This window comes from Neophocaena asiaeorientalis, unplaced genomic scaffold (genome assembly GCF_003031525.2).
Source record: "Neophocaena asiaeorientalis asiaeorientalis breed wild unplaced genomic scaffold, Neophocaena_asiaeorientalis_V1.1 scaffold256, whole genome shotgun sequence".
In the NCBI taxonomy this organism is placed as follows: Eukaryota; Metazoa; Chordata; class Mammalia; order Artiodactyla; family Phocoenidae; genus Neophocaena; species Neophocaena asiaeorientalis.
In genome coordinates this window covers 7,145,252-7,168,735 of record NW_020185324.1, presented here as the reverse complement: position 1 = coordinate 7,168,735, position 23,484 = coordinate 7,145,252, and the positions used below count along the sequence as shown (strand labels likewise).

At 40.9% G+C, this 23,484-nt stretch overlaps 1 protein-coding gene across 2 annotated transcripts in view; it reads right to left on the bottom strand.

The window, feature by feature from the left end:
• Positions 1–9,028: 9,028 nt before the first annotated feature.
• The window catches only part of KDM4C (lysine demethylase 4C), a 400,986-nt gene continuing 386,530 nt past the window's right edge, over positions 9,029–23,484 (bottom strand). For both annotated transcript variants that reach the window (XM_024734252.1, XM_024734253.1), the window contains exons 21-22: positions 22,506–22,598; positions 9,029–10,039 (exon numbers count right to left, since the gene is read on the bottom strand). In XM_024734252.1, coding sequence (XP_024590020.1) covers positions 9,863–10,039; positions 22,506–22,598 — 270 coding nt within the window. In that variant the 3' untranslated portion in view covers positions 9,029–9,862. The remainder of the gene's footprint in view (positions 10,040–22,505; positions 22,599–23,484) is intronic.

The window sequence follows — 23,484 nt, the reverse complement described above, 5'->3', positions numbered from 1 at the left end:
TATAGTATCATGTCATTTGTATATAAAGACTATTTTACCTCTTCCTTTCTGATTTGGATACCTTTTATTTCTTTTTCTTTCTGATTGCTGTGGCTAGAACTTCAAATACCATGTTGAATAGGAGTGGTAAGAGTGGGCATACTGGTCTGTTTTTGGATTTTAGCAGGAAGGCTTTCAGCTTTTCACCATTGAGTGTTATGTTGGCTGTAGGTTTGTCATAAATAGCTTTTATTATGTTGAGATATGTTCCTTTTATACCCACTTTGGTAAGAGTTTTTATCATTAATGGATGTTGAATTTTATCAAATGCTTTTTCTGCATCTATTGAGATGCTCATGTGGATTCTGTCTTTTCTTTGTTGACGTGGTGTACCATATTGATTGATTTGCATATGTTGTGACCCTGGGATGAATCCAACTTGATGATAGCGTGTGATCATTTTTATGTGTTGTTGGATATGGTTTGCTAATATTTTGTTGAGAATTTTTGTGTCTATATTCATCAAAGATATTGGCCTGTAATTTTCTTTTTTGGTAGTGTCTGCTTTTGGTATCAGGGTAAAGAATGACTTTGGGAGTGTTCCTTCCTCTTCAAACTTTTGGAAGAGTTTGAGAAGTATAGGTATAACTTCTTCTTTGTATGTTTAGTAGAGTTCCCTAGTGAAGCCGTCTGGTCTTGGACTTTCATTTGCAGGGACTTTTTTTGTTTGTTTGTTTGTTATTACAGATTCTATTTCACTGCTAGTGACCAATCTGTTCAAATTATTTATTTCTTCTTGATTCAGTTTTGGGGGTCTGTATATTTCTAGGAAGTTGTCCATTTTGTCTACATTGTCCAATTTGTTGGCATATAATTGTTCATGGTATTCTCTTATGGGGTTTTTTTTTGCATTTCTGTGGTATTGGTTGTTATTTCTCCCTTTCATTTTTTATTTTGTTTGTTTGGGTCCTCTCTCTTTTCTTCTTGGTGAGCCTGGGTAGAGGTTTGTTGATTTTGTCGATGCTTTCAAAAAACCGGCTCTTGGTGTTATTAATTTTTTTGTATTTTTTTAAATCTCCATTTTATTTATTTCCTCTCTGATCTTCATTATTTCCTTCCTTCTGCTGACTTTAGGTTTTGTTTTGTTCTTCTTTTCCTAATTCTTGTAGGTGGTAGATTAGGTTGTTTATTAGAGATTTTTCTTGTTTTCTGAGGAAGGACTGTTATTGCTACGAATGTCTCTCTTAGGACTGCTTTTGCTGCATCCCATAGATTTTCTATGGTTGCATTTCCATTGTCATTTGTCTCAAGGTATTTTTAAATTTCCTTTTTGATTTCATCGTTGACCCATTGGTTTTTTAGTAGCTGTTGTTTCGTTTCCACATAATTGGTTTTTTTCTCATTTCTCTTTCTGTGGTTGATTTCTAGTTTCATGCCATTGTGGTCAGAAAAGATGCTTGATTTCTATCCTCTTAAATTTATTGAGGCTTGTTTTGTGTCCTAGTATGTGGTATCTCCTGGAGAATATCCATATGCCCTTGAATATGCACTTGAAAAGAACATGTATTCTGTTTTTTGGGGTTTTTTGGATGGAATGTCCTGAAAATATAAATTAACTCTAACTGTTCTATTGTGTCATTTAGGGTCTCTGTTGCCTTATTGATTTTCTGTCTGGAAGATCTTTCCATTGATGTCAGTGGGGTGTTAAAGTCTCCTATTATTATTTTATTCCCATCAATTTCTCCTTTTTTGTCTGCTACTATTTGTTTATGTATTTAGGTTGATTTTGTCGATGCTTTCAAAAAACCGGCTCTTGGTGTTATTAATTTTTTTGTATTTTTTTAAATCTCCATTTTATTTATTTCCTCTCTGATCTTCATTATTTCCTTCCTTCTGCTGACTTTAGGTTTTGTTTTGTTCTTCTTTTCCTAATTCTTGTAGGTGGTAGATTAGGTTGTTTATTAGAGATTTTTCTTGTTTTCTGAGGAAGGACTGTTATTGCTACGAATGTCTCTCTTAGGACTGCTTTTGCTGCATCCCATAGATTTTCTATGGTTGCATTTCCATTGTCATTTGTCTCAAGGTATTTTTAAATTTCCTTTTTGATTTCATCGTTGACCCATTGGTTTTTTAGTAGCTGTTGTTTCGTTTCCACATAATTGGTTTTTTTCTCATTTCTCTTTCTGTGGTTGATTTCTAGTTTCATGCCATTGTGGTCAGAAAAGATGCTTGATTTCTATCCTCTTAAATTTATTGAGGCTTGTTTTGTGTCCTAGTATGTGGTATCTCCTGGAGAATATCCATATGCCCTTGAATATGCACTTGAAAAGAACATGTATTCTGTTTTTTGGGGTTTTTTGGATGGAATGTCCTGAAAATATAAATTAACTCTAACTGTTCTATTGTGTCATTTAGGGTCTCTGTTGCCTTATTGATTTTCTGTCTGGAAGATCTTTCCATTGATGTCAGTGGGGTGTTAAAGTCTCCTATTATTATTTTATTCCCATCAATTTCTCCTTTTTTGTCTGCTACTATTTGTTTATGTATTTAGGTACTCCTATACTGGGTGCATGTATGTTAACAAGTATAATATCGGCTTCTTGTATTGATCCTTTTATCATTATACAGTGTCCTTCTTTATCTTTCTTCATGACCTTTGTTTTAAAGTCTCCTTTGTCTGATATGAGTATCTTTTTTAATTATTTTTTTATTTTTTGTCTGCTTCAGGTCTTAGTTGCAGCATGCGGATCTTTCATTGCGGTGCATGGGCTCTTTGTGGCAGCACACAGACTTCTCTCTAGTTGTGGCGTGCAGGCTCCAGAGCACATGAGTTCTGTAGTTGCAGCACACGGGCTGTCTAGTTGTGGCATGTGGGCTTAGTTGTCCTGTGGCATGTGGGATCTTAGTTCCCAGACCAGGATTGAACCCGCATCCCTTGCATTGGAAGGCAGATTCTTAACCACTGGACCATCGGGGAAGTCCCCTGATATGAGTATAGCTAACCCCACTTTCTTGTCATTTCCATTGGCATGAATTACCTTTTCCCATTCCCTCACTTTCAATCTATGCGTGTCCTTTGCCCTAAAGTAGGTTTCTTGTAGACAGCATATTATAGGTTCTTGTTTTATTATCTAATCTGCCACTGTATTTCTTTTGATTGGAGAGTTTAGTCCATTGACATTTAAGGTAATATTGATAGATATGTATTTATTGCCACTTTAAAACTTATTTTCTAGTTGATTTTGTATTTCATATTTGTTCCTTTCTATTTCTGTTTTTCCTTTTGTGGTTTGATGGTTTTCTGTTGTATTATGCTTGAGTTGTCTTATTTTTGGTTTTCGTAAATCTATTACATGTTTTTGATTTGTGGTTACCTTGTTTTTCAAGTATGTTAACCCATTACTATATCTACTTGCTTTAGACTGGCAGTCATATAAGCTCAAACACATTCTAAAAAAAAAAAATCTACATTTTCTTACTCCCCTCCTCCACATTTTATGATTTTGATGTCCTCTTTTACATCCTTTATTATCCTTCTGCTGTTCACTGTAGTTAACAATTGCTTTCACAAAAATTTTTTTAATCTATGTACTGGCTTATTTAAGTGATTTATTTTCCAATTGTGATTTTCTCTTTCCTATAGATTCTTGCTTTTTTATTTAGAAAACATCAAAATTTCAATATTTTAGGATAGGTTTAGTATTGCTGTATTCTTTTAGTTGTTTTTTTTTTAACTTTATTTATTTAGTTTTGGCTGTGTTGGGTCTTCATTGCTGCACACGGGCTTTCTCTAGTTGCAGTGAACGGGGGCTACTCTTAGTTGCAGTGAGCAGCTTCTTACTGTGGTGGCTTCTCTAGTTGTGGAGCATGGGCTCTAGGCACACGGGCTTCAGTAGTTGCAGCATGCAGGCTCAGTAGTTGTGGCTCACGGACTCTAGAGCACAGGCTCAGTAGTTGTGGCACACGGGTTTAGTTGCTCCATGGCATGTGGGATCTTCCCAGACCAGAGATCGAACCCATGTCCCCTGCATTGGCAGGTGGATTCTCAACCACTGTGCCACCAGGGAAGCCCCAGTATTTCATTATCTCTTTTTTGAACTTTGGATTTGGTAGACTGGAATGGTCTGTTTCATTGTTCTTTCACGGGTTTTCTCTTGTTCCTTTAATTGGGAGTAGTTTATCTGCTTTTTCATTTTACTTTTATTTCTCTGACTCTATGAATGTAGGAGAAACAGTTATCTACTGTGGTCTTGAAGGGCAGTTTTTACGGTAGTGTCCCTGAGTAGCCTGCATGAGTCTGGTATTTTTGGTGCTTTTTTTAATATGGGTGCCTGCCATGTCTTTCCTCAGTGTGTGCTGGCCATTATCCCCTTGATAGGTGGTGTGATTGGTGTTGTGGTGACCAGAGCCTGCACTAGATGTTGAGCAGGGCCTCTTCTTTGCTCTTTGGCCATCACAGTCCTGTCAGGGGCAGGGTCTGCTCCCCAGTTGTTGGAGTAGAAGCCACCACATCTGTTTCTGAGCTGAAGTGTGGGATAGGCAGGACTGGAGCACTTCCACTGGGAGAGGAGCCACTGAGTATTCCTCTGCAGAGGCTGTCCACCAGCAAGAGCACTCTGTGGTGTTGTCTGTCACCTGTTGTGTGGGCTCACAGTGTACACTGTTGTTGGCACTGCCATCAGCCCCACCTCAGCCATGGGAGTGCAAGCAACTGGCCCAGATGTCCCTCAGGCACTGTGCTCAGAAAGCCACCAGTGCAGATCCATAGGCACAGATCCACTGAAGTAAGGTACCAGGTTCACAGTAGTCGTGCATAGTCACTCACCTGGACCCATCATGGGAGGTACAGGTCAGCACAGACCCCAGCCCCGCCTCCACACACTCATGCCCCCGAAGCTCTCAGCTGCTAACTCCAGACCTGCCCCAGCCACGGGAGCACCATTAATCTTCTTCGATGTCCCACAGGCACTGAGCTTACAAAGGCACCAATGGCATAAATCCACCAAAGTCACAAAGCTGCCAGACAGGGCTCAGATTTTAGGCCTACCTCTGCATGTGGGCAACTGCTTGTGTGCTCCCAGAGCTTGCAGAGGTGGAGCCTTGGCCACTGTGAGCTTGCTGAGAATGAGGCTGCTATGGCGGGGCCCCGCCCTTCCCTTCACGTGTGTGTGTGTGTGTGTGTGTTAATGATGCGGCTTCTATGGTGGACTGGGTTCCATCTTGCACACACCCCCAGCTGTGGCCAGGGCCACACTCTAGCCCCTTCTGGCTTCTCTGTGCAGCCAACCCCAGTCGTCTCCCCACATCTGTCTTCTGAAGCCCGAGTTTCAGCACCAAGCCCCCACGCATACCAACAGATGCACCTCTCAGGCTGGGGAGTGCAGCAAGGTGGCCAGGACTATCTGTGCTCGTCTCTCTCCATTCTGCCTCCTGCAAGCTAGATGCTGCACTCTGCTCTGAGCCTCTGAAGCTCCCTTTCTGTCCCAGCTGATCTCCCCACTGGTGAAGGGGGCTCCCAGGGTGAGGGAACCTTTCCTCCTTCACAGCTCCCTCCCAGGATTCCTTTTTTTTTTTCCTTTTATCCTACCCAGTTATGTGGTGATCTTCCTTGCAGCTTTGGTTGTATGAAATCTTCTGCCAGAGTTCAGTGGGTATTCTGTGAGAATTGTTCCCCATGTAGATGTATTTTTGATGTATCTGTGGGAAGAGGTGAGCTCCATGTCCTTCTATCCTCCCATCTTGATCTCTCCTCACCAATTTGAATATTAATAGGTTTCTCATCCGAAGCCATGTGAAATGCGCTCATTAAGGACACCAGTGGCCTCCTAATGAACAATTACATGATCTGGGACTCTGCAGCATTTTCTCTGTGTTGACTTCTCCTCCTTTTTGGAATACTCTCTTCCCTTGAAGTCCATGACATCACAGCATCCTGGTTTCCCATTTCTTGGCCCCTTTCAGTGCTCATTCACAGGCCCCTCTTTTCCTACTCAACTGTGTGTAGCTGTTTTCCAGGGTTCTGATTTCTTCTCACTTCTTGTCCTCCTCTCACACAACATATTCTCTCCCTGAGTTACCTGACCATCATTCCACTTGATTTTATTTATTTATTTAAGGCAGGTTTACTGAGATGATACTTACACATAGTAAAATCCACCTGTTTTGTGTTCAGTTCTTTGAATTTTGACATAGAGTCCTGTTAGCACCACCACAGTCAAGATAAAGAATATTTCCATCACCCCAGAAAAGTTCCTTCATGCTGACCCTCTGTTGTCAATTTCCTCCTTCACCTCCAGTCCTTGGCAACCACTGATCTCTTTTCTGTCCCTATAGTTTTGCCTTTGCCAGAAGGTGAATTTCATGTATTTTTAAACAAAATAAAGATGATACTTTCCATATTTATACCTCTAACCTGTGCTGACCTGACAGTGCTAACTTGTCTTTTGAGCTTCAGTCATCTACCCAGTGTCTTTTGATTGGGTCTTTTGATTCTAAAAAGAAGTTTAGAATCGTCACTTTTCTTCATGCATCGAGAAGGTTGAGTGATTCAAAAGTTACTTAACCTCTCTGAACCTTCGTTACCCTCCATGAAAGAGGAGAATATTTCCTTTGCTAATTTCTTGGGGGAGATTAAGTAAGACAAATGCCACTAAGGAGTCTACCAGGCTCTGTGTACACAATAGATTCTCAGTACCTCATTAATATCACTGATGAAGTTCCATTTCTTCAAGGGGACTTGCACCTTCTGAGGATGGAGCATGGGGTTTCTGAGTCTCCAGCGCACTTGCTGGAGAGGACAGGCTCCTCAGAGAGGTCCGTGAGTGTTGTATGTCTCAACAACATGTTGTGCGAGAGTTCCGATGACTGCACATCTGAGTCCTCAGAAGCAGTTTGTGGTACAGTCAAGTATTGCAACCAACCAGTTACTGCACGTAATGAGAATGTCTCAGGATTTCTAGTTAGCTTCAAGTTTATGGGGCTGATTAATATCTAAAATGAGGATTGTTTCATTTCAGATCCTTTTTATTTAAAGGCAAAAATAAAAATAGTGTTATCTTGCAGCATATACTCCTCTAATGTGATTACTTGTAAGACCTCCAGGTCATTTACAGTAAAAATCACGTTTCAGCCTTGCTTCACATTGGATGGGTACATGGAGAAGTGGCAGACCCATTAACTCCTACTTGTTTTTGTATTCTGAGTCTTCACGTTTTCATATACCATTACCCAGTAGCAATTTGTAATATATTCTGTGAAGCCATGTGATATTTTAGTGGATGCTTCTTCTCAGTTTCTCTTCAGATGAACTAAACAAAAGTACCTTAATAAAAGTAAACTGACAAGAATCACATTGTTCTCATTTCAAACACATATAAAGGAACTAAAATGTTGTGAAATATGCCAGGCAGTTTCACTAATCCTGTAACCTCCAGAAAAAGGGCTTGTAATTAGAATTACATAATAACTGTCCAGCCAGAAATTCTTTTTTTAATACTAGAAGGACTTCACTTGATTTCACGCTACACATACACACTATAAATATAGTTAGTTTAACGCAAAGAAATTAAAATTACAATTGAGCTGTCACACGGTAAAGTGAAACAGCTTTACTGGTCTGTCAGGTCGTAGAGCTAATAATGACTTTATGCAGAATGCAGTGAAACAGAGGTATCTTTCTCAAGAGCCAGAGTGCACTTGTGGCCAGCACTATTTTGCTTAGGCCGTATACAGCTGTACTTGATTATAGGAACATTAGTTAAGTGAGACCATAAAAAACAGCTGTATTTGAAATCACATAGGACTCTGCACATTTTCTCCCTGTGGCAGCCAATCAGAAATCTTGCTGACAGGCAAACTTGTACAAAACAAATGATCCTATTTAGATTAATTTCTCTTAATGCCTTACACAGGCCTACTTTCCTGGCATATTGTGGAGACAGCAGGTCAGTTCCACTCAAAATGTGGAGATAGAAAAGGCAAGCTTGATTACTTGATAAAATATATGACTATACTGGCAGAAAATGTGGAGTGCTTAGTCCTTGTAAAAATGTGGCTGATGGGCTCTTCCCCAGCTCAGAGTTCAGCCATGAGGCACTCTGGAAAATGAGCACTCAGCCAGCTAGCAGTCTGCAAAACCAAGTTCTAACTGTGGCTCTGTCACTACTGTTTCATCTTCACTCTCTACCCAGTAACATGATACATCCACACGTTTTGCCATAAAACTCTGAAATGCCCTCTAATGCCTAGCTCTGGGCTTTGGTCCACAGGATGTTAACCAACATCACAAACAGATCTAAAATTTGCTTACTTGGCTGGCCTCTCTGCCTCTGCCAGTGACCTGAGAACATACCTGGGCTAGCCCACTGAGTCCAGTGGGCTGATGGGGACACATGGAGCAGACGTGTGAGCTGGCCCAGGCCGAGGTCAGCACAGCTGCCTAGCCAAGCCCAGCCTAGATCAGCCAACCTGCAGACTCATGAGCAAAAGAAGTGCTTCTCATCACAGGACACAGATTTTGCAGTTGTTTGTTACGCAGCATAACTGTGGCCATAGTTAACTGAAGCATTACTGTGTGACCTTGGGCAAGCCCTCTTCCTTCCTCTCCTCCATTGCTCATCTATAAAGTGATGGGAGGGATTGGAGGATCCGTACAGCCCCTTCTAATGAAGCTGAGGACCAAGAAACCTGGGATGAAAAGAGCTCCAGACTCCAGAGGCTCAGATTTCTTCCAGGCCTAAAGATGGAGCTGAGGAAAACACTTCATCAGGCACTGTGGGCAGGTAGAGGAGCTTTGTCCCCAGTGGTATAGCCATCAATGTCTCACAGTGTGTCCACAGTTATGTAAACAGTGAGAGAAGAAGTTCTGACAAACCTGGGCCCCTGAATGTCCACAGAGCCAGCTCTCCCAAAAAACTTATTTTCTATAGGTTTAAACCTAGACAAATAAGCAAGTTAGAAGACAGGATTGGAGAAAATGGAAATCTTTATTTTTAAACACTAGTACATTTCCAAGCTGTTTCAAAAAGGAAAAATCATATTACTTCAAAACTATGCATCAAAGCATATTTATTTTAAACTCTAATCTTACAAACACATAATGAAAGAAACATATATTTTATAAATATCTACTCAGAATATGTATTATGGAAAAAAAGTATTTAAAAATAACAGCCCCAGATCTCCCTCTTTAAATATATAAAATTCCCATACAATTCATAAGAATTCTTTCTCAAGAGCCAAAAACTTCACAAAGGCCAACAACTCAGTTCTCATCAGACACAATCAAAAGTAAAACGGATATAAAAAAATGTAAAATTTCTGTACAAGGGAAATGCAGGTAGCATATGGGTAAATCTCATTACCATCCATGCCATTTGTGTTTTAAAAATGTTTTATAAAAACTGCCATTTAAAACAAATAAGTGAGAGTCCTTCCCTGACTGTGGAAAATATATAAATTATCACCCTCCCACCTGGGAATCGAGGCTCCCACCTGCTAATAGGGTTGAGGAGAGAAGTCTCCATGTGGTTCCTGAATAGGGACTAAGTAAGCCACACATGGGGATCCACCTCCTCTGGCAGTGGCTTTTTTCGATGGGTGATTCATTATTATTCCCTTCTACTTAGAAAAATTCTTTGGGATCATAGGAGACAACTGCTCAGAAGTAAATGCAAGACTAGGAGACAACTTCAGATTGTGGTATCCGATTAATAATGTGTATTTCGTGGTTTTGGTGACCAAACTCTGGGAAGCCTGATTTTCCACTGTCAGAGACACAGCCCGTCACCTACCCCAGCAAAACACATGGCACAGCCCCAGGCTGTCCCTTCATCGTTCCTCTTCTGGCGCAAGTCATTCTGTTGCCTGCAGCAGTGTAGGTAGACTATTGCCTCTTCTGACACTTCTTCTGGAAAGAGCTCTTCAAAAACGTGCGGTAGACGGGGTCATCCACATATTCGTTCTTAAACCTGGAGCTCAGCACTCTCTGTCTCTTTTTCTCCCCTTGGATTATGTCCGTTCCATAAAATGTGTCTTCAAATCGCATATCAGAGGCTGTGGACTAAGAACAGCCAGTGTTACACTGCAGAAAGGCAGGCACTTGACAGCAAAAGAACGGACAAAGATCTGACTCAGTCAGCAGTGGGGAGGGTGCTGAGGCCCAGGGAGGAGGCCCCACGCAGGGGCCTTGGAGCCCCCCCACCTGCTTCCATTTAGCTCAGTTTTCTTCAGGATCTCCAACCCCCAGGGACCTTCCCCAACACGAGCAGGACTAAAGTCTTCTCATTTAAATCTCCCTCACTCTTCATGCCCCGTCTTGGCTCCTGCCCAACCAGGTATGTGACAAAATTGTCCACAGTCATCTCTAATTCATCCCTATTCCTATTTACCTCTGGGCCTCTGTCCCCACCACTTCCCTGAAACTGTCCTTGCTCAAGTCCTAGTTCCTAGGACACTTCTCTCCCCTAAATTTATGTGACTACCCTGTCACCTAACTCTTGCATGAAGCTCTCTGTCATTCTGTAAGCCCTCCTCCTCCTCTGGCTGCTCACCGTGGATGTCTCAGCGGCTCCCCTTTCTTAACTATTTGCTCAACTCTGATGCCCCTGAGGCTTTGTGTGTGGCCTTTTCCTTGCCACATATGCTCCCTGGGCCTGCCCACCCTCACAACTTCAATTTCAACATCAACCACAAAGATGCTCACATCTCTCGCCCCAGTTCAGACCTCCACCTGTGCTCAGGCCTGCAAACATGTCCAACAACCCAGCAGGCATCTCAAAGTGTTTATACTGGAGGCACTAGTATAACTAGTCCAACCTAAAGTGAACTCAAATTCTTCCTTCTCCATCTCTGTCCTTGCTGTATTCAATGAACAGCAGCACCATCCCCATCAATTCTAGCTACACTGATCAGAAACCTGAAAGTTATAAACTCCCCCTTGTCCCTCCCCTGTCCAGGACCCCTCCTACATGTACCTTGAAGCCCTCCATCCTTTCTTCTTTAACCCTACTGACCCCATGGCCCTCACACTTCCTGTCCTAAACCACTGTAACAAATGCTGCACCCCAGTCTATTTTTCACAGAACCACTAGAAGAAAGCTCTCTAAAATCTCTGATTATATGACACCCTTGCTGATAGTCTTTCAATAGCTCTACTGCCTTCAAGATGATGTCTACGTTTCCTAGGCTGGACATACATAATCAGGCATAATCTTACCCCTTGCTTGGATTAGACTGAATTATTTGCAATTCCCGGCCACACCTTACTGGTTCATGCCCCATCATCATTAGATGTATTGTTTCCTTTGCATAGAAAATATTCTATCCTCTCTGCCACTGACAAACGTGAGGTTCCTTCTTTTGGGTTCCTGTAACACTCTACATGTCAGTGTAGTAGAATGAGGGCAGTGGCAGAGATATGGGGTAGGTAAGTGTCTCCCCATAGGGGGTGCCTTGAACCCCTTCACGGTGAGGATATTAGGGACTATGAACTGAATTTTATACATGTTCCCAACAGCAAGGAATGTGCCCTGACACAGTCACTGCTCAGTAAGTGATAGCTAGGCAAAGGAATGTGGGCTTTTTCTGTTATGCTTACGTAAAGCTCACTTTTTTTTAAATTTAACTTTTATTTTATATTGGAGTGTAGCTGATTTACAATGCTGCGTTAGTTTCATGCGTACAGCTGATTCAGTTATACGTATACATATATTCATTCTTTTTCAGATACTTTTCCCATATAGGTTATTACAGAATATTGAGTAGAGTTCCCTGTGCTATACACAGTAGGTCCTTGTTATCTATTTTATATATAGTAATGTGTATATGTTAATCCCAAACTCCTAATTTATCCTTCCACCCCCCATTTCCCATTTGGTAACCATACTTTTGTTTTCAAAGTCTGTGAGTCTGTTTGTTTTGTAAGTAAGTTCACTTGCACAATTTTTTTTTAGATTCCACATATAAGTGATATCATATGATATTTGTCTTCTCTCTGACTTAGTTCACTTAGTACGATAATCTCTAGGTCCATCCATGTTGCTGCAAATGGCATTATTTCATTCTTCTTATGGCTGAGTAACATTCCATTGTGTGTGTGTATACACCACATCTTCCTTATCCATTCCTCTGTTGAAGGACATTTAGGTTGCTTCCATGTCTTGGCTATTGTAAATAGTGCTGCAATGAACATCTGGGTGCGTGTATCTTTTTGAATTATGGTTTTCTCCAGATATGTGCCCAGGAGTGGGATTACTGGATCATATGGTAGTTCTATTTTTAGTTTTTTAAAGATCCTCCATACTGTATTCCATAGTGGCTGTATCAATTTACATTCCCACTAACAGTGCAAGAGGGTTCCCTTTCCTCCACACCCTCTCCAGCATTTGTTGTTTGGAGACTTTTTTTTTTTTGCTGTATGCGGGCCTCTCACTGCTGTGGCCTCTCCCGTTGTGGAGCACAGGCTCCGGACACACAGCCTCAGCAGCCATGGCTCACGGGCCCAGCCGCTCCATGGCATGTGGAATCTTCCCAGACCGGGGCACGAACCCGTGTCCCCTGCATCAGCAGGTGGACTCTCAACCACTGCGCCACCAGCGAAGCCCTGGAGACTTTTTAATGATGGCCATTCTAACTGGTGTGAGGTGATACCTCCTGGTATTTTGATTTGCATTTCTCTAATAATTAGTGATGTTCAGCAGCTTTTCATATGCCTCTTGGCCATCTATATGTCTTCTTTGGAGAAACATCTATTTAGGTCTTCTGCCCATTTTTGGATTGGGTTGTTTGTTTTTTTAATATTGAGCTGCATGAGCTGTTTATATATTTTGGAGATTAATCCTTTGTCTGTTGATTCGTTTGCAAATATTTTCTCCCATCCTGTGGGCTGTCTTTTCATTTTTTTTTTTATGATTTCATTTGCTGTGCAAAGCTTTTAAGTTTAATTAGGTCCCATTTGTTTACTTTGTTTTTATTGTCATTACTCTAGGAGGTGGATTAAAAAAGATCTTGGTGCGATTTGTGTCAAAGAGTATTCTCTTTATGTTTTCCTCTAAGAGTTTTATAGTATCTGGCCTTACATTTAGATCTTTAATACATTTTGAGTTTATTTTTGTGTATGGTGTTAGAGAATATTCTAATTTCATTCTTTTACACGTAGCTGTCCAGTTTTTCAGCACCACTTACTGAAGAGACTGTCTTTCCTCCGTTGTATATTCTTGCCACCTTTGTCACAGACTAGGTGACCATAGGTGTGTGGGTTTATCTGTGGACTTTCTATCCTGTTCCATTGATCTATGTTTCTGTTTTTGTGCCAGTACCATACTCTTTTGATGACTGTAGCTTTGTAGTATAGTCTGAAGTCAGGGAGCCTGATTCCTCCAGCTCTTTTTCTTCCTCAGGATTGCTTTGGCTATTTGGGGTCTTTTGTGTTTTCATACAAATTGTAAACTTTTTTATTCTAATTTTGTGAAATATCCCCTTGGTAATTTCATAGGGATTGCATTGAATCTGTAGATTGCTGTGGGTAGTATAGTCATTTTGACAATATTGATTCTTCCAATCTAAGAACATTGTATCAATATATCTTTCCATCTGTTTGTGTCATCTTCAGTTTCTTTCATCAACATCCTAATAGTTTTCAGAGTACAGGTCTTTTGCCTCCTTAGGTAGGTTTATTCCTAGGTATTTTATTCTTTTTTGATGTGATGGTAAATGGGATTGTTTCCTTAATTTCTCTTTCAGATATTTTGTTGTTACTGTATAGGAATGCAAGAGATTTCTGTGTATTAATTTTGGATTCTGCCACTTTTCCAAATTCATTGATGAGCTCTAGTAGTTTTTTGGCAGCGTCTTTAGGATTCTCTATGTATAGTATCATGTCATCTGCAAACTGTGACAGTTTTACTTCTTTTCCAATTTGGATTCCTTTTATTTCTTTTTCTTCTCTGATGGCCCTGCTAGGACTTCCAAAACTATACTGAATAAAAGTGGTGAGAGTGGATATCCTTGCCTTGTTCCTGATCTTAGAGGACATGCTTTCAGCTTTTCACTGTTGAGAATGATGCTAGCTGTGGGTTTGTCATAATGGCCTTTATTATGTTGAGGGAGGTTTCCTCTATGCCCACTTTATGGAGATTTTTTTATCATAAATGGATGTTGAATTTTGCTGAAAGCTTTTCCTGTATCTATTGAAATGATCATATGGTTTTTATTCTTCAGTTTGTTGACGTGCTGTATCACACTGATTGATTTGCGAATATTGAAGAATCCTTGCATTGCTGGAATAAATCCCACTTGATCTTGGATTCGGTTGGCTAGTATTTTGTTCATGATTTTTGCATCTGTGTTCATCAGTGATATTGGCCTGTAATTTTCTTTTTTTGCGGTATCTTTGGTTTTGGTATCAGGGTGATGGTGACCTCACAGAATGAGATTGGGAGTTTTCCTTCCTCTGCAATTTTTTTGGAATAGTTTCGGAGGATAGGTGTTAACTCTTCTCTAAATGTTTGATAGAGTTCATCTGTGAAACCATCTGGTCCTGGACTTCTGTTTGGTAAAAGTCTTAAAATCACAGTTTCAATTTCAGTGATTGGTCTGTTCATATTTTCTATTTTTTCCTGGTTCAGTCTTGGAAGGTTGTACCTTTCTAAAAACTTGTCCATTTCTTCTAGGTTGTCCATTTTATTGGCATATAGTTGTTTGTAGTAGTCTCTTATGAGCCTTTATATTTCTGTGGTGTCAGTTGTAACTTCTCCTTTTTCATTTCTGATTTTATTGATTTGAGCCCTCTCCCTTTTTTTCTTGATGAGTCTGGCTAAAGGTTTATCAATTTTATCATCTCAAAGAACCAGCTTTTAGTTTCATTGATTTTTGTTGTTGTTTTCTTCATCTCTATCTCATTTATTTCTGCTCTGATCTTTATGATTTCTTTCCTTCTACTAACTTTGGGTTTTGTTTGTCCTTCTTTCTCTAGGTGCTTTAGCTGTAAGGTTAGGTTGTTGTTAGGTTTGAGCTTTTTCTTGTTTCCTGAGGTAAGACTGTATTGCTATAAACTTCTTTTAGAACGCTTTTGCTGTGTCCCATAGGTTTTGGATTGTCATCTCTTTGTTACCATGTGTCTCTAGGTATTTTTTGATTTCCTCTTTGATTTCTTCAGTGACCCACTGGTTGTTTAGTAACATACTGTTTAGGCTCCACGCGTTTGTGTTTTTTGCAGTCTTTTTTATGTGACTGATTTCTAATCTCATAGTCTAGTGGTCAGAAAAGAGGCTTGATATGATTTCAATTTTCTAAAATTTACTGAGGCTTGCTTTGTGACCCAGCATGTGATCCATCCTGGAGAATGTTCTATGTGCACTTGAGAAGAATGTGTATTCTGCTGCTTTCAGGTGGAATGTCCTATAAATATCAATTAAGTTCATATGGTCTAATGTGTCATTTAAGGCCTGTGTTTCCTTATTGATTTTCTGTCTGGATAATCTGTCCATTGATGTAAGCGGGGTGTTAAAATTCCCCACTATTATTGTGTTACTGTTGATTTCCCCTTTTATGGCTGTTAGAATTTGCCTTAAATATTGACATGCTCCTATGTTGAGTGCATATATATTTACAATGTTATATCTTCTTTTTGGATTGATCCCTTGATCATTATGTAGTGTCCTTCTTTTTCTCTTGTAACAGTCTTTATTTTAAAGTTTATTTTGTCTGATATGAGTATTGCTACTCCAGGTTTCTTTTAATTTCCATTTGCATGGAATATCTTTTTCCATGCCCTCACTTTCAGTCTGTATCTGAAGTGGGCTCTTATAGACAGCATATATGCAGGTCTTGTTTTTGTATCCATTCAGCCAGTCTATGTCTTTTGGTTGGAGCATTTAATTCATTTACATTTAAGGTAATTATTGATATATATGTTCTTATTGCCATTTTGTAAATTGTTTGGGATTTGGTTTTGCAAGTCTTTATTCTTCCCTTCCTCTTTTGTTCCCTTCTCATGTGATTCATCTTTAGTGTTGTATTTGGATTGCTTTTTTCTTTTTTGTGTGTTTTTGTCTATCATAGAGTTTTGGTTTGCAGATCACGTGAGGTTTTGATATAGCAGTCTATATATATACAAGACTGTCTTAAGTTGCTGGTCTCTTAATTTTAAATGCATTTCCAATATCCTGCATTTGTACTATCCTCTGCTCATGACTGCTGGTTTTGATATCCTATTTGTGTGTGTGCGGATGATTTCCTACCTTTATTGTATGTTTGCCTTTACCAGTGAGCTTTCCAATTCATAATGTTCTTGTTTCTAGTTGTGGTCTTTTCTTTTCTGCCTAGAGAAGTTCCTTTAGCATTTATCGTAAAGCTGGTTGTGGTGCCGAATTCTCTTAGCTTTCGCTTATCTGTAAAGCTTTTGATTTCTCCATTGAATCTGAATGAGAGCTTTGCTGGGCAGAGTATTCTTGGTTATAGGTTTTTTCCTTTCATCACTTTAAATATATCATGCCACTCCCTTCTGGCCTGCAGAGTTTCTGCTGAGAAATCAGCTGATAACCTTATGGGATTCCCTTGTATTTTATTTGTTGCTTTTAATATTTTCTCTTTGTCTTTAATTTTTGTCAGTTTGATTAATATATGTCTTGGTGTGTTCCTCCTTGGGTTTATCCTGTATGGAAATCTGCATTTCCTTGGACTTCGGTGACTGTTTCTTTTCTCATATTAGGGAAGTTTTCAGCTATTATCTCTTCAAATATTTTATCAGGTACTTTCTCTCTTCTCCTTCTGCGACCCCTATAATGCGAATGTTGGTGCATTTAATGTCCCAGAGGTTTCTGAGACTGTCCTCCTTTCTTTTCATTCTTTCTTTCTTTATTCTGTTCTGCTGTAGTGATTTCCACTACTCTTTCTTCCAGCTCACTTATTAGTTCTTCTGCCTCATTTATTCTGCTATTGTTTCCTTCTAGTATATTTTTCACTTTGGTTATTGTATTGTTCATCTCTGTTCTTTAAATCTTCTAGGTTTTTGTTAAATATTTCTTGTATCTTCTCAGTCTGTGCCTTCATTCTTTTTCCAACATCTTGGATCATCGTTACTATCATTACTCTGCATTCTTTTTCATGTAGATTTGCCTATCTCTACTTTACTTAGGTGCTCTTCTGGGTTTTTATCTTGTTCCTTCTTCTGGAACACATTTCTCAACTGTCTCATTTAGTCTAACTTTCTGTGTTTGTGGTCTCCTTTCTGCAGGCTGCATGATTGTAATTCTTCTTCCTTCTTGTGTCTGTCTCCTGGTGGGTGAGCTTGGTCCAGGGGCTTGTGCAGGGTTCCTGGTGGGAGGGACTGGTGGGTGGAGCTGGGTCTTGTCCCTCTGGTGGACAGGGCCATGTCAAGGGGTGTGTTTACAGGTGGCTGTGAGGTCAGTACAAGTTTAGGCAGCCTGTTTGCTGATGGGTGAGGCCGTGTTCCCCCATTGCTGGTTGTTTGGCCCGAGGCGTCCCAGCACTGGAGCCTGCAGACTATTGGGTGGGGCCAGGCCTTAGTGCCAAAAATGCAACCTCCAAGAGAACCCACACTGATCAGTATTCCCTGGGGCCTCTGCCACCAGAGTCCTTGCCCCCACAGTGAGCCACAGCCAACACCTTCCTCTCCAGGAGACCCTCCAAGACCCTCAGGTAGGTCTAGCCCAGGCTCCTGTGGAGTCACTGCTTTGTGCTGGGTTCCAGTGCACGTTGTGCGTGCCCTCTAAGAGTGAAATCTCTGTTTCCCCCTGTCTTGCGGAACTTCTGCACTCAAGCCCCACTGGCCTTCAAAGCTCAATGCCCTGGGGGCTCTTCCTCCCAATGCCAGACCTTCAGGCTGAGGAGCATGACTTGAGGCTCAGAACTCTCACTCCATCTCATTGTGGCTTCCTCTTTGTCTTTGGGTGTAAAATATCTTTTTTGGTAGGTTCCAGTCTTTTTTGTCGATGGTTGTTCACCAGTTAATTGTGATTTTGGTGTTTTCGTGGGAGGAAGTGAGCTGCAGTCCTTCTACCCTGCCATGTTGTCGGAATTGAGGGGCTGCTTTTAGTTTGGATACTTCCTGCTCTTTCCTCAGTGTGTGCTGGCTGTTATCCCCTGATATGGGGTGGGCAGGTGTGGTGACCCGTGCTCACTCCTGGTACCCTGGGGTAGTGATCAGCGCCAACTTGTGGGTCTCCCAGCAGTGGCCTGCGTGCCTGCAAGGTGGCAGGGCCAGCGACTGGCACCTGCTCATGGGTCTCTTAGTGGCGGCAGCAGCCCATGCCCACCTCTGGAGCTCACGATGACAGTGGTGGCTCGTGCCTGCTCCCAGAACTCATGTAGGTGGTGTCCTGTTGCCTGAGAGGGCACACAGGGAAAGAAACTCCTATGGCAAGTCCTGCCCCTCTCCTCTGCATCCCCCAACAATGGTACCTTGCCTCTCTGGCAGACCCAGGCTTCTTCTGAGGGCATCCTCAGTTGCCATACTCCAGCCTCTTCAGGCTGTCTCCGTGCAGCCAGCGCTGGTCTGCTCCCTGAGTCTGACCTCCAAAGCCCAAGCTTTAGCACCCAGCCCCTGCCTGCCCTGGCAGATGAGCATCTCAGGCTGGGGAGTTCAGGGCAGCACTACCAACCACCTATGTAGGTCACTCTCTGTTTTGCCTTCCTCAAACTGGTTGCTGAGCTCTCCTCAGTGGCTCCAAAGCTCCCCCTCCATCCAGGCTGATCTTCCCACCAGTGAGGGGACTTCCCAGGGCGAGGGAACCTTTCCTCCTTCATCGCTCCCTCCCTGGGGCACACGTCCCATCTCAATTCCTCTTTTTTTTTTTCCTTTTGTCCTGCCTGGTTTACGTGGAGGTTTTTCTGCCTTTTCAGAAATCTGAGGTTTTCTGCCAGTGTTCAGTAGATGTTCTGTGTGAATTGTTCCACTTGTAGATGTGTTTTTGATATATTTGTGGGAGGAGGTGAGCTCTAAGTCCTATTCCTCCACCATTTTGATTCCTCCCACCAGGTAAAGCTTACTTTAAAGTACTATTCTTCCTTCCTAATTTCCTATTTTGCCCCTCAAACGTGTTCCCAACTGGTTTTTACTGAGATGACACCAACTGTGTCACGGAGGCCCCCTCCCATGGTAGTGACACAGGCAGGGTCCAGCTTTTAAGGCTTGAAAGCACATGGTCAATCATGAAGAAGAGAGAAACAATGGAACAATTACAAAGAAGCTTGAAAACTAAAAATGGACCCAAGTGCAAAGCTGGGCATGTTCCCTGCTAGTTCATGAGATGGTCATCCAGGGTGATTGATAGGCTCCCTCCATGGATTCCCCCAGATGCTCCTAGCTTCACTCAGGAAGAAAAGTAAGAGATTGTGGATGGGCTGGGCACCCTCTGCCATTAGCATAAAACAGTTTTGGTTCATTCATTCTTGGCAAAGCACTTCCTCTGAGTAATCTTTCCCTTTTATAAGTGCTAAAGTTAAAGGAGAAAATAAAACATCTATGAAAGTGTTGCCACTGTGTGAGGACAGCAAAAGCAAGCCTCTTAAATACAATAATAAAACCAGTTTACCAGCAGCACCAGTTAATTATACACCATTGCTATGGTTATTCTGTGAGACCATAAAAGGTAATGGGGCTGTTTCTGAAGTTAGTGGGAAGGAACGCAGCACAGTCACTGAGGCGGACTGCTGACACTTTAGAAAAATTTCTCCCCAAGTCAGCGTATGTCTGGGTGAGCAGAAGTCATTAAAACATGAAGGCCTCCCAGTGGGGGCTGCAACCCACCCCGCCTTAAAAAAAAAACAAAAGATTTCTCTAATTATAAAGTATCTTCCATCAATAAGTTTTCCAATCAGATTTGTTTCGCCAACTGGAAAAAAAATAGCAGTCAGTCACGGACAAACTAGCCAAGGCCCAGAGGGTTATATACAAACCTTAAGAAAAAGCTGGTTTTCTACAGCAGAAGCACGTAAGTCTTTGATTCAGTAAAAACAGAGGTGGCAAACTGGATTTTGTCTCAAGAAATTTTCTACTAGGCTCAACATAACGTAACAGGTTAGATTCAGAGTATCTATGTGATTTATATATATATATTTTTTTTTTTAAATTTATTTAATTTATTTATTTATTCATGGCTGTGTTGGGTCTTCGTTTCTATGCAAGGGCTTTCTCTGGTTGCGGCAAGCGAGGGCCACTCTTCATTGCGGTGCGTGGGCCTTTCACTGTCGTGGCCTTTCTTGTTGTGGGCCACAGGCTCCAGATGTGCAGGCTCAGTAGTTGTGGCTCACGGGCTTAGTTGCTCCGTGGCATGTGGGATCTTCCCAGACCAGGGCTCGAACCCGTGTCCCCTGCATTGGCAGGCAGATTCTCAACCACTGCGTCACCAGGGAAGCCCTATATATTTTTTAATTTAAAAATTTTCTATGAGAATTTTAGAAAAGCAGTTCAGTTTGGTGTGACTGTTCTGAGAAATGGACCTTAGAAAATTCGTGCTTGAGTAAAGCTACATGGTAAAGCATACTGGTATTGGAGCCAAATCTACTATGGAACAGAGATTGTGATCAGAGCAGAAAGCAAAAAGCTTAAATGTGATTAAGAAATGGTATTTGAAATCTATAAGACCCAGCTGGTAGGATGTTTAACCATACATGGATTAGAAAATCAAAGACCTGAGAGACTTCCAGAGGGCTACCTACTCCATTTCCCAACCTCTAAATCTTTAGATTATTTTTTTAAAAAAGGGGGGAGGGAATGGGAGGGGACAGAGAATCCATGGAAGATAGGAGAAACAGGATGAGAGGCAGTCACCTCCAGCATCTTTAAAAGGAAAGTTTTTCTGAAGAGATTTCAAGACCTAGAACACTGACAAATTATCCAGGTTTTTAGCTCTTTGTTAAGGTTTAACAGATGTCTTTACTATAGGAATATTTTCTTCTCCCTTTCCCTGCTGTTTATTATCTGGGGGTTAATCTGTTTTCAGGTGTGTGGGTCCCCTACTTGCCACATTTCCTCACTGGGTGGGCAGCAGTGCTGTTACTATCACTCTTCTCTTGACTGTTTCACTTTGAAGGACCTTCCCCTCAAGGATGCAGCTGAGAAGGAAAAGTCAGTTTACACCTGATGCACTTACCCTGTTCTCAGGATCCCACCTGACAGGAGAGGAGCTGAATATACAACTGAACATTTAAGGAAACCCATGTTCTTCCAAAGTAATCTAGAGTCGCTCTATCACTGCATAAAAGTATATCATTAGCATGCAATGAAAACTAAGGATGTCATTTATTCAGAAAAAAATTTTCATTTTAGTCAGAAAAATCCCCTCATTCAAATTGCCTAGTTTAGGACTTATCATTTCACAGATGCACTAGATGCAATTCTAAATGAGTAAAACTGACTTCATTTCAGGGTCCAGTAAATATTTTATGATACAATGAAAACTAAGTTATTATGAATTATATTTTTTAACAACTTCAGTTTTGACTATTTGTCCATGTTTGTCTTTTAATGGTATGTACAGGGCTTGAAACTAATAACGTTTTCTTTTGTAAAAAAAAAAAAACTGCTTTAGTATTTCCACAACTAATATTTGGGCTTTGTTATATAAAAGGGTTTTATATAAAAGTGAGAGTTTAGTTTAATTATAAATTGACACAAACATTAATGAGCTTCTGAGAGAGAAGTTAATACAGTTGACCTTGAACAACATGGGTCTGAACTATATATGGGTCCACTTAATACACGAATTTTTTTCAGTCATAAACATTATGGTACTACACGATATGAGTGATTGAATCCATAGATGTGAAACTGTGGGCAGGAAGGGTCTGACTATATAAGTTATATATGACTGTGTGGAGGGTCAGCACTCCAACCCCCCACATTGTTAAAGGGTGAACTGTATATGATAAGGCTATAGGAAACTAGATGTTTGCTATGCTGAGTCCCCTTTAATCTCCTACTGAAAGCTTTTTTTTTTTTTTTTTTTGCGGTACGCAGGGCTCTCACTGTCGTGGCCTCTCCCGTTGTGGAGCACAGGCTCTGGACGCACAGGCTCAGCAGCCATGGCTCACGGGCCCAGCCGCTCTGCGGCATGTGGGATCTTCCCGGACCGGGGCACGAACCCGTGTCCCCTGCATCGGCAGGCAGACCCTCAACCACTGCACCACCAGGGAAGCCCTGAAAGCTTTCTTTTAACGTTGCTTCCACTAAGAAGATTGTAAATGTCTTGATGGTATCTTTATATGTTCCCAGTTAGCTTGCATAGGACACATATTCAATAACTTTCTGAATGCCAATAGATGTTAACACAAAGAAGCATCATTTGACCTCATTAGAAAGAAAGATGAGGAACTTGAACCGGTTTCCCTGTTTCTGGACAAATTTGAGCTTTGGATTAAATGATTTCAATAAGGGTAAAATTGCATTGGCTTTCTTCAAAATCAATCCAAAAGCCTAAGTATGTTTCCTGCTGGGCTTGGGAAACAGTGAGAGAGGAGGAGAGATTCACATGGCAGATCCCTCAGAGGGATTATCCAGCACTTACAAAACGAGCTTTCACTCTCTTGGGTAACTCTTCATCTAAAGTGTAGATGTCCTCTCTCTTCATTGCTATCTGGGATCCATCTTCAAATTCAACCTAATGAAAAATAAGACATCGAGCATGACCTATTTAAAAAAGAAGCAAGCATTCACCATTTTCTTCAGGGTTCCAGTTAGCTACATAAAAAAGAAAAAAGGATTCAGGCAGAACAAACAAGAGAACTATCCAACAGCCAAGGAAGGAAGAAAAGCTCTTTCCCTTATCAAACTAAGAACAAAGTATGTTTTCAAACAGGCCAAAATTCTTGAAAATGAGTGTTTTGCAATATGTGATATGAAAACTTTATCCCCCCAAAGCAAAAACAAAGAAAAGTAACTGCTGCTCAAATGATTTCTCAGAACATCAGATTGTGGCCAATTTAGCATTAAGACGGGTGGAGCCTGTAAGTACTGATTGTTTCTTTAAGAGGCTCTGACAACATAAGAGGGAGGACTGTTTCTCTTTGAGAAAGAAGTAATGATATATTTACTCTTGTATAATAATCCTCCCAGATAAAATAATTTCTCAAGTTCTTACGGAGCTTTAACTTTCAAAACTCACTTTTGTTAAGATCTCAGGTTCTCCTTAACCTCACGTGTCAGCCACCTCAATTTGTGAAAATACATTATCATCTAAATGAAAATGTTTAAAACTTTTAAAACTTTGTTTTCAAGCTAATCAAATGGCAGCAAGTAATTTCATTATCCAGTTTTTTCAGTATTTTAGGATATTTTGTTAGAGAAAAAGTGACACAATAACAAACAGAGCATCTGGGGGAAATTCATCAAAGGCCCTACTCAAAGTGATCTTGGTTTAGGCTCAATCCCACATGAACTCTCCCAGAAGAAAACAACAAAAGGGATGCAATCAGGGTAGAATATCTGATATTTTCTAACTCTGACCACTTATGGTATTCTTGAAATCCCTAACTTGTCTGTCTGAA